This window comes from Myotis myotis, unplaced genomic scaffold (genome assembly GCF_014108235.1).
Source record: "Myotis myotis isolate mMyoMyo1 unplaced genomic scaffold, mMyoMyo1.p scaffold_m19_p_16, whole genome shotgun sequence".
NCBI lineage: Eukaryota > Metazoa > Chordata > Mammalia > Chiroptera > Vespertilionidae > Myotis > Myotis myotis.
The window spans coordinates 10,512,350-10,524,680 of NW_023416320.1; the positions used below are offsets into that span (position 1 = coordinate 10,512,350).

Consider the following 12,331-nt stretch of genomic DNA (forward strand, 5'->3'; position numbering starts at 1 on the left):
TTTAATTAACCTTAATAAGCTGACAGCCAGAATCAGTGGTCAAAAGAAGGCAACTATTTTCTTACTTCTTTTACATATTTTCTATTTTATTAGGTCTTGAAATGTAATCATTCCCAATGGAGGAAAAAAATGGCAATAAAATGTTTTCAGAACATGAATATTGTTTCATATCTATAATATATAAAAATAACTTTTCATTTCTTTTTTTTCTACCCTAATTTAACAAAAATATCTGAATTTATTACAAATCTGGTAAACAGAACAGAAACCACCAGAACAGACCTGTATTTTTGATGATTTTTTATTGAGAGGGAAGACTGTGAGAGAAATAGAGGGTAAGATTAAAAGTATAATTGGGAAAGATTATCTTATTTGGAGGCAATACAGCTTCAAAATGTAATTTTCATAATTAACTGTCAATAAATAGACCCAGGTAAAAGCTGAGTTATTTAATAAAGAACACAAAAATATTCTCAAAGACAAAACAATTTTAGTGCTAAAGAAGAAATTACAGATATGTGGAAGAGGCTTTAAAATGGTGAACATATATCATTTGAGGAAAGTATGAGCAAGAATTGACCAGATTACAGAAATAATAGAATCAATAGCAAAGAACCAATAAATTATTTTATAACAGTTATAGACTAATCACCAGATAACTTAAGCTCCATTAACATAGCTATGGTAGACTCCTGGTTCCACCAAAATAGAGTTGTGGCTAGGTGCCCGGTAGCCCAGCTAGATCCTACCTTTCGTAGTCCCCCACTCAGCTGGCTGTGACTAGGAGACTAAGTTCTGGGAATGGAATGGAATGAAATGGAATGGAATGGAATGGAACAAAACGGAATGGAAATCTTGGTGGTGTGCTCCACTTCCTAACCTGGGCCTTAAAACACTGTATGCACTCTTCCATGACTTCTCTTCTTTCTGCCAAGCTGGAGAGCAGACAAAGATAATGACCTAGACAATGGTGGAACAACAAGGAAGGAACTCTAGCCCTACACTGAACATTTTTGAGAAACACTGATGGAAGGTCACATACACACACACACATACACAACTGAAGATATGTTCTTTGCCCTTAAGAGACTTACCTAAAATAAGGAATAAGACACAAACACATACAAAAAAATTAAAATGTGACATACAAGTTACATTTATGATGGGTTAGCACAGCCTGTACAATTAAGAGATGAATAGGTAAGGCAATCTCATTCAATTTGATGCCTCATTCAAAATAAATAGATCATTTTAGGGAGGAGGAAAATATGAACAATATGCACAAACACACCAAGACAGGGAGTGTATGTTAGAACACAGTAGGAAAATCTGTCTTGTCAAGACAGAAACATTATTTAGAGAAATGGTGTTATGTGAATTTAGATACAAGCAATAGTGGGGCAAAGCATACATGCTTAGGATGAAATGCTTGAATTTTGTTTGAGAGCCATTTTAATTATATAAACAAGAGAATAATATAAGGAAAAGAATGTCTTTGATAGCATAATCCTGCAGTACAATGTAGAAACAAAATAGACTGAGGAGAGCCCTGGCTGGTGTGGCTCAGTTGGTTGCAGTCGTCCCATGCACTGAAGGGTCACAGGCACATACCTGAGTTGGGGGTTTGATCCCCAGTTGGTGCACATAAGAGACCAATCAATGTCTGTCTGTCTGTCTCTCTCTCTCTCTCTCCCCCCCCCTCTCCCCCTCCCCCTTTCCTCTCTCTGTAAAATCAATAGAAACATGTCCCCATTGAACCTTTAAAAGAAACATAGAAGGAGGAGAAACTGTAATAATGAAGGTGTGAATTATTAGAACCTAGGTTAAAAAAACAGATGCCACAATGGAGAAAAGTGAATCTGACGAAAGAACTCTTAAGAAGGATTTAGTCACTATATATACTAACAGTAGAAGAAGACCAACACTGCAAAAACTGGGAAACATTAGAATTATATCTCTTTTAAAGAATACAGAAACCTCAAATTGTATTATGCCTTATCTTTTCAGGGGAAATTATGAGCCAATCCTGAAAGCCACAGTGTTACCTTTAAGAAATGCCAAAGCAAATACATGGTTCATCCAGTCTACTGCAAACTTTTACTTTTGTGCAGTTAAGTGTGAACTGACTACCCAGTGCTTGCTACCATTAGTCTATAGTGTTTAACATTCTTAATCTTGAATCCTCGATATGTCTGATTTCATTTGTACTCGTGTGTTTTTTCTACATAACCACTACCAACGTTATTTTGACCAACGAAGAGGAACTGGCTAATAAAGTTAAAAGGCTATTGGAAGAACAAGGCCATATTATTTGAGCATTCTCAATAGTCAGAAGAGAAGTTTTATGCTGCCTTTAGCAGATTCTTAAAGAATACTTTAAAGTAACAGATGGTAAAATAAAAAAATGCAAGGCAACATTAAAAAAGGACAACAAGAAACACCAGAGAAAACAATTTGGCAAAAAAAAATGTCAACTGTGATTAAAATGTTATTTGCATATACTACTGTAAATAAATGGGTTGAATTTCTATTTATTAAGTAGTATTATAGTTACTAAAAGACAGAGTTCATAAGATAAATTCAACTGCATGCTTTCTACATGAGACATACACTTAAATAAATCCAACTCATGTTTCCTCAAGAGGCGTACTGAAAAAACTTGGGTTAAAAGTCAAAGACAGACAATAAAATTTTAGTCAAACATAAAAATATATCAAGAATAACATAATCAAAAAGGCAGAACTAAAGGCAATTCCCTATACTTCTCCATTAAAGTGCAGATAGAACCCTGGACATTGTATATAAAACAAACATAGGAAAACTCTGAAAAAATGGGGAGAAGGCAGCAAACTGGCTAGGGACTGTGGGACTTGAGGAAAAACATAGCTGTGAGTTCCATGGGTTTTCTTTTTATCTCCTTTATCCTAGACTGCGTACTGGAAAAGCCAGCAACTCAGAACCACTAAGGGACACAATCTAAAAAAGCTCCTACAACAGCCTTCTCTCTTGAGCCAAAAAATCAGGAAAGGGACAGCTAACAAGACAAAACTTCTAGACAATAACCATCCTACTCCAGGCAAACATCACAGAAAAACATTGGCCCCAACTCCACCAGCAAAGGCTGAGTAGGGAACCTATACTTTCACCCTCTGGAGGGTATTCAGTCCTACTCAGATGGTGTCAGATAAAACGTGCCTCTCGCCCCTGGACTTATATGCCTATCAGACAGTAATTAGACTCTAATGAGACTAAAGATAATTATCCTATGTAAAAAAACTTAAGTCAGAAGTTTGTTGGGCAGAAAGCAGAGTAGGGAAAGGATGAAAATTGGGATTAGTGGACAAATGGAATAAACCTGGAATAATGATTTAATCAATGTGCTCTTCAGTGTCATATAACCTTTCTGTGCTTCAGTATCCTCATCCACAAAATTAGGAAATTATACTAGAATATTTCTTAAATGCTTTTTAATCCTAAAAACTCTAAGTTAAAAACAACAGAATTTATTTTCTTAGAAAGATTAGAAAAGGTTATGGGAGAAAGACTAGAAAGAAATACTGGTTAAACTATCCAAAAATCAGCTATCAGATATATTTGAATTTACCTCCACCATCATATTTTGTGCTGACTCACTTTCCTGTGTGTGTTTTTCTCCTTTCTTGCCTTCCTTGGAGTTTAACAATTTAGATACTCAACATGATAGTACTAATAGGTCTTTGATTTATGTGCACAAAAACTCCTTGGATATCTGACAATATTTCAAAATAAATGTTTCAGTTAATTAATTTTGAAAGGTACTATTTGCATATAACAAAAAACTCAAAAGGCTCAAAAACAGCACTCAACAAAAAAGTTAAGTTTCGAGTCCACTCCTGCTTCTCAGCCACAGTTACCTTCTCTGGAGGCCAGTTTCCTGCTTATTTTTTCAGAGCTACTCCACCATAACCACTGGCATATGCACATATACATATATGTATGTGTGCCTGTGTGTATTTTGCCAATCACTCATCTCAATCGAGCTTAAATTGTTTCTAATTTGTTGAAAGTTTTTTAATATTGTTTCCAATCTTTTGCCATTATAATGTTCTATGAATATTTTTACACATGTTATTTCACACATGGTTAAATTTTTCTATAAAGTAAATTTCTACAAGTGTAATTACTGGGTCAAAGTATATTTAACATTTTACTTTAGTTAGACAATGCTAAATTGCCTTCAATGGAGAATGAATACTAGTTTTATTTTCATAGCAATAAACATTATACTGTACTTAAGAGCCTGTTTCTTATACGCCTCAACAAATACTTTTGTTAAAACAGTACTTTAGAAAAATTGCTTTTTATAAGAACCATGCTTTGAATCCTTTTGTGATTTAATAAAAAGAATTATTTTCCAAATATCAAGTTTTGTTAATGTGAGACACATTTACTAGTATTAATAGCTTAGAGGTCTGAGCCAATTCTGTTGGGGAAAATGAAGACTCACAAATACTTATTGAAAGTATTACATTATTTCTATTTGCACTGAATTTCAAGGCAAATAAAAAAAAATACGACCTGACACTGTAAATACAAGTCTATTTGTAGCAGAGATACTGAAACTCTTCATTTAGGTAATCTTGTAACCAATATTTACAAGAGATCTTTTCAAAGAGTTCAGGGATCTTGTATTTACATATCTTAAAGCGGAGCAGGTCAAAGAAGAAATGCTGGGTCAAAGAAAACATCAGGGTGAAAAAAAAGAAACTAACGATGGAGGAGATAGGGTTCTGAAAGGAGAATCCTAGGAAGTTTTGTTTTAAAGCAACTTTAGGGGGAAAGAGTTGACAATAATAACAACAAAAACAGAAAAAAAGGGAAAAGAGAACACTAACTTGAAAAAGAAAAGAAGAAAATGAGACACAGAGAACATACAGAAGAATGGAGACGGTGGATGGAGGTGTGAGGAGGGATGTGTACCAAATCCACATTTCCTGGGAGGTTTATGTCTTTAGAAATCAGTTAAGGAGACTCAAGACCATCCTACTTAAGGTCAGAAAGCTAAAAGATATAAAGAACACATTCTTCCCTTGGTGGCATAGCACTGACCTGTAAAAGCTGTGTTGCAGTAGCTCTCTGCTCAGGATTCTTCACTAGGCACTTTTTAACAAAATCGGTGAAATCATCAGACCAGAGTTCTGGCTTCCTGAATGTTGGTGGTGGATTTGTGGGTATCATAAAAATAGCCTAGTAAAAAATGAAATATCCAAAAGACACAGTAAGAATCACAATAACACACCAACTAAATCTCTTCATCTATCTTTCTTTCAGACTCTAAATCTAAAAAACAAATGTAAGTGGTTCTAGGATTTCCAGTAAGATTACTATTCAGGAAGCAAGTCCATCTGCTACTAATGTAATCATTTCCCATTAAATTTCCTCTATTTGAATTGCAGCTCATTGAGCACATCATTCTTTATTTTATCTATTATTTTTAATCAGTCTCCAAAGAAGATTGCATTTCTAACCCTCTTACCAAACTAAGGACATTCTCTGGTTATATAGATACATCCCCCAATTTTACTATTGCATGCCAGATTTAGTTCCCATTTCAGTTTTATATAAGTATCACTGCAGTCCAATTTCCTTTTGCAATCCAGAATATTTATTGCTGTATTTGAAATAATACTTAATAGAGGCAATACTTTTCTCTTTCCAAATATATATGTCAGTATTCCAAATGAAAAGTTTTAAAGCTAATATACCACTTTGATTTATTACTAATGATTTAATTTAGTATTAATAACTTAGTACTGATGATAATACATCCAGAAAGTTCACAGTTCAAAAGCTCTAAAAATCCTCCCTGTCATCGCTGTCCTCTAAGCTATCCAGTCACCCTTTTTCAACCCAGAGAATTAATCCCTAATGTTCTTAGCAAATCACTGTATGTAATGAATTAACTTCTCTCCTGGGCATCTAGAATTGTTCCTGATAAAATACCATTACTAAAACATCATTTCCTTTGAGAAAAGTTATTAAAGATATGAAAACAATAATAAATTTAAACCAAATGTATTAAGAACTCAATAAATACTAGCAATCATTATTTTCATTTCCACATTATATAAAAAAGACAAGAAGCAAACATGGCAATGACAAAAATTTTACAAAGCAACATTAATTTAGCCAAATTATAACTAATTGTCGTTTAATAGGTAAGCTTATATAATTATGCAATCAAAACATGTGAGATGAGGAAAAATGGCTTTTTGGCAATCAATATGCACGTGCAGCCTCCAAACATGGGCTCACAAAGATGTGTTCATGTGAAGCATACAAAAACTTCCTTTTGACTACAGAATTCTCTAATTCTCCAGAAGACAGGTGTATGTTTCTGTTCTATACTCAATTTTTCACCTGGCTTTTAATGGTCTTCTCTCTTCATGTGCAAACAAAATCATGTACATGAACTTATCTCCCTTCTCGTTAATGCATAAAGAAAATTAAAATGGTAATACTACAAACCATAGGAATGCTTTGAAACAAAGTTTTTACCACTGAAAGAAACTAACCATACCTATGTTTACTTCTGTTTATATATGGAGAAAACATAAAAACTGTCAACAAAAATGAACTATTTGGGGAGATACCAATTTTAATATATTCCTTTGACATAATAAAATTGTTCTACTTTTCATTGGATTTTTATTAATTGTTCAAAAGTCACCATAAGTTCTTAGAATCACAGAATTTGCACAGTAAAAGATAGATGACAGCTCTAGCTAATTTAGCTCAGTAGATAGAGCATTGGCCTGCAGACTGAAGGGTCCCAGTTTCAATTCCAGTCAGAGGCACAAGCCCAAGTTGCGGGCTCAATCCCCAGTGGTGGGCATGCAGGAGACAGCCAGCCAATCAAGATTCTCTCTCATCATTGATGTTTCTATCTCTCTCTATCCCTCTCCCTTCCTCTCTGAAATCAATAAAAATATATTAAAAATAAAAGATATATGACAGCCCTGACTGGTTTGGCTCAGTGGATAGAGCGTCGGCCTGCGGACTGAAGGGTCCCAGGTTCAATTCCGATGAAGGGCATGTACCTTGGTTGCAGGCACATCCCCAGTAGGGAGTGTGCAGGAGGCAGCTGATCGATGTTTCTCTCTCATCGATGTTTCTAACTCTCTATTCCTTTCCCTTACTCTCTGTAAAAAAATCAATAAAATATATATATTTTTTAAAAAGATATATGACAGATCATTTAGCTCAATCTTGTCATTTAACAGAAAAGAAACCAAAAATTCAGAGTGGGACTAAGTGACTTAAAAACAGCATTGGGCCTACAAAAGAGCCTTCATTAAAAAAATTAGCAAAGCATCCTAACACATCTACTATGCTTCAAGAAACAAGAAGGAAAAGCATAAAAGCAGGTTACTAAAACTAAACAAACAGCTATTAAGAGGATAAAGAGATGATAAATGATGATTCTGTTTTCAACTTACAGGTTTTCCAGGTCCTTGTCTTATTTCCAAGTGGGGAAAAAAGCATAAGCAAGTTTTAAGCCTTCAGACAAGACAATGAGAAGAAACATCTTAAAACTTGCTACAATCACACCTTTGTCAGTCAATAAAGTTGAAGATTATTCAATCAAATATGAATTTGAAAAGGCTATTCAGTAGAGAAAACATAGTCTTTTCAATAAATGGTTCTGGAAAGACTGAAATAGAAATGAATTTGGACAACTACATTATACCATATAAAAAAATTCAACATATGTCAATGACCTATCCATAAGACCTAAAACTATAAAACCCTTAGCATAAAATTTAGGGGGAAAGTATCATGACACTGAATTTCACAATGATATCTTGGATCTGACACCAAAAATCCAGGTAAAAAAAAAAATTTGATAAATTGGACTGCGTCAAACCCAGCAATCCCACTTCTGGAAATATATTCTAAGACTCCTGAAATACCAATCAAAACGAATATATACACCCCTATGTTCATGCAGCATTATTTACAATAGCCAAGATCTGGCAACAGCCCATACTCATCAGAAGATGAGTAGATAAAAAAGTTGTGGTACATTTACACAACAGAATACTACACTGCTGGAAAGAAGGAATTTTTATCCTTTGCAACAGTATAGATGGACCTGAATATTATTATGCTAAGCAAAATAAGCCAGTCAGAGAAAGACAAACATCACATGATCTTACTTATGTATGGAATCTAATGAATAAAATAAACTAATGAACAAAACAGAACCAGAGGCATGGATACATGAAACAGGCTGATAGATTCCAGAGGGGAGGGAGCTGGGTGAGACAGGGTGATGAGATTAGCCAAAGAACATATATACACAGCCCATGGACACAGACAACAGTGTGGTGAAGGCCAGAGGGAGGGGGAGGCAGGGCCTGGGTAGAGGTGGGTATAATGGGGGACATGAACAATTTTTTAAAAATTTAAAACTTTTGTGCATCAAAGCACTATCAACAGAGGAAAAAGGTAATTCACAATGGAAGAAATTATTTGCAAATGGGTTAATACTCAGCATATATAGAGAACTCTTACAGTTCAACAACAAAAAAATCAAACAACTCAAAAAATGAGCATGGACTTAGATATTTCTCCAAACATATACAAGTGGCCAATAAACACATGAAAAGACACTCAGCATTTAATCATTAGAGAAATGCACATCAAACCTATGACCTGAAGAGCATTATGCTAAGCGAAATAAGTCAGTTGGAGAAAGATAAATATCACGTGACCTCACTCATTTGTGGAATATAATGGAACAACATAAACTGATGAACAAAAACTGATCCAGAGTCGGAGAATCATCGATCAGACCATCAAACCTCAGAGTGAAGGCAGGAGAGGGTGGGGGGGAAGGGGAGAGATCAACTAAAAGGCTTGTATGCAAGCATAACCAATGGACACAGACACTAGGGGGGTAGGGCACGAGCGGGGGTGGGGGGTGTTGGGGAGGCAATGGGGGGATAAGGACACATATGTAATACCTTAATCAATAAAGAAAAAGAAAAAACATAAAAAATAAATAAAAAACACACACACAACTATGAGATACCACTCACATCCATTAGCATGGTTATTGTTAAAAAATAAAATTTAAAAAAAAGTGGTGGCAAAGATGTAGGACAATTGGAATCCTCACACATTGCTGGTGAAGATGTAAAATAGTGCAGCTGCTATGAAAAACAGTATGGTAATTCCTTAGAAAATTAAACACAGAATTACCATATGATCCAGCAATCCTACTCCTGGGTATACCAGTATACCCAAAAGAAGGGAAAGCAGGAACTAGAACACATATTTGTACACTCATGTTTATAGCAGCATTATTCACAATAGCCAAAAGGTAGAAGTAACCCACTGACAGATGAAGGGATAAACAAAACACACACACACACACACACACACACACACACACACACACACACACACAATGGAATAGTATTCAAACTTAGAAAGGAAGAAAATTTTGACATATGCAACAACACAGATAAACCTTGAAAACATTATATGGCGTGAAATAAACCAGTCACAAAAGGACAAATATTGCATTGATACCTCAAGAGGTTCTTAAAATAGTCAATTCATAGAGACAGAGAGTATAGTGGTGGTTTCCAGGGGGTGGAGGGAATGGGGAGTCAGTGCTTCATGTGCACAGAATTTCAGTCGGGGAAAAGGAAAGCATCCTGGAGATGGACAGTGTGGCCGCTGTACAGCAATGTAACTGAACTTGTTTACACACCTGTACACTTAAAAATGGTTAAAAGGGTTAATTTTTATAGTATATACTTTACCATAAAAAAATATATATATAAGAATGAGGGGAAATGTAATGCAATAATCAAGCTCAGAAATGTTTGTGAATGAATACCCGTTGCACACAAAGCATGGTGTTAGGCACTACACAGAGTTTAAAGATGCACAGGAAATACAGCCACTACCCAACCTAGTCTGTAATGAAAGAATAAGCAGTAAAATAATTAAAGAATACTACAATAATAGAAGAAATGATATAAGGTATAAAGAGAGGTCTTTCCCTTAGAAGAAATAACATAAGGGAAAGCGGGAGCATGGAATAAGGCTGTTGGGAGGAGCAGAGAGCAAGCTGATATGCTGTAGGGGACTAGGAAATGAGAAGATTAGAAGGGGAATGGGAATATGGAGTTTGGTCAGCAAGAAAGTATGCAGCTGAAAGGTTTCTTTTTTTTCCCCCTAATATATACTAATACACTGTTAATCAGTTTGTTTATGCCCAAGAAGTAGATATTTAAAAAAACACACAAAAAAAACAAAAGCCTAGAGATACTCTAAATATGGAATAAAAAAGGCAGTTAGGGGCTAGTGTAGATGTCCCAGATGAATAATAAAGAGTTCAACTAAGATGGTACCTACAGGAATGGAATGGAAGAAATTGGGTATGAGAACCAAGAGTACATCCTAACAACACTGTTTGGGAGGGATGGAAAAGAAAGAACAAAAGATTACTCCAGAACTCAAGAAATGAAAAACAGACACCTTCATTACAAAAGTCACTCAGGAATTCTAACAATTCACCCTATCATTCTTTTGAAAGCCCTCTCAATATTCGGTAATTTACTATAATGTGCTATTACTGGTTTCCAACTTGAAAAGTGGCCCAAAGGATTTTCTGTGGATAAAGTAGTGTAGATTCAATATTCAAGTCTATTAACTCCAGGGTAAGAATTAATCTCTGTAATACTGTATGTATCTTCTTTCAAAAAGGGAAAATTCTTTCATGGGAAAAAACATTCTTACACACCTTACAACTGATATTACATCTAAGATAGCCAGCTTTATGACACAATAAGCATCTATCAAATGAAAATACATATCAAGTACTTTTTGTGAGTTCAGAACTATGTTCTAATAAAGAAGCAGCAAACCGATAGGCCATAGGCCTATACTTCGTTTGGGCAACATCAAGCTCATAATCCCATGAGGTAAGAACCTGCTGGAATTAGACTGATTTTTCCCAGGGTGCACATTTCCTCTTTTACATGGGTCCCACCTAGCCTGGTTCAATTATCTACTCTACTTGATGGACCCTATAAGTATCTATGTAAGCCTTGCTATTACAGATTTTTAAAAATAAGATACATATCTCAGACCCACAGAGCTCACAGTCAACTGGGGGTGGGGGGAGAGATTAACACATATGGAACAAACAGCAAACAATGGAGTGCTAGAAAACAAAACTCTTCTGTAAATAACCTAATTAATCTCAGACAGCTCCATAGTTGAAGCCGAAACCAATCTGGTTTTAAGGATGGGGAAAATGGGGTTAATATTGGCTGCTGGAAAAGGCACACAAAACCACCTGCTTCTCCAAATTAAAGAATAAAATAAATTTGAACTCTCATCTCTGCAAAACAGTTCAAAGCACCTACATAAGCCCCTATATAGACTGACCTCAAACTGCAGGTAAATGACACTAGATTGTGTAGGTAAATGTTGTTCATCTGCACTTCTGTTACAAACTGATGGATAACAACTCAGCGATTTATGTTCTTGAAGCTAATGCTCTCCTTTGAACTTTGAGACAATGAGCTGCAGCCTTATCTCCCGATAATCTTAACATATAAGGCTCACCTCAGCAGTAGCTATTAGAAACCCAAGGATAAAAAGCTTAACTCTAACTCTTATTTACCCAGTACTATCATAAAGTGCTCCTAAAATGTTCACATCCTATTCTCAAACAAGCACTGAACTGCATACAGTTCAAACAAATAAGTCTTAATATATGATCTACAAAAATGTAGAGACTTTAAAGTCTCCAGGAAAACCACTCTACCTTTTATTTCCATTTTTTATGTTACATAATCAATAATAAACTGACAGATTTTATCAGACCTGACTCTGTTCAACTAATTTAACTGAATCATGAATCACAGAAGATCCCCTCAAGAACCTCCAGGTTTTTGTCCGAGCCGATTAGGAAACAGGCCTCTCCGCTGTAGAAAGTTTTGGCAATCAGTGGCTAGCCTTAGACTAACAATTCACTCCCTTCCTTGCCACCAACCAAATCACATGGACACACATTACAGCCATATAATTTATCTTATCTCTAACACCATATTGATTGAAGAATGTTAGTACAATAAATGATAGGATTATCCCTGTGTTTGTTTCTACCCAATGTGTTGCTTAACTACATATTGAGCCTCGGATTAAGTTTTAAAAAGAACTTCCCTGATCACAAATAGTCTTAAGAAGCCAAGAAATGTAAGTGCCTCAGAACAAGTAATTATCTTCAGGCCTGGAACTTCAGATCTTATACTCCGGGAGCATC

At 35.3% G+C, this 12,331-nt stretch overlaps 1 protein-coding gene across 4 annotated transcripts in view; it reads right to left on the reverse strand.

Annotated features, from left to right (window-relative positions):
- The window catches only part of STK3 (serine/threonine kinase 3), a 226,744-nt gene that overhangs the window by 94,001 nt on the left and 120,412 nt on the right, over positions 1-12,331 (reverse strand). For 3 of the 4 annotated variants that reach the window (XM_036337845.1, XM_036337847.1, XM_036337846.1), the window contains exon 7: positions 5,089-5,226. The exons of the other annotated variant lie outside the window; for it this stretch is intronic. In XM_036337845.1, coding sequence (XP_036193738.1) covers positions 5,089-5,226 — 138 coding nt within the window. The remainder of the gene's footprint in view (positions 1-5,088; positions 5,227-12,331) is intronic. 4 annotated transcript variants of the gene reach the window in all.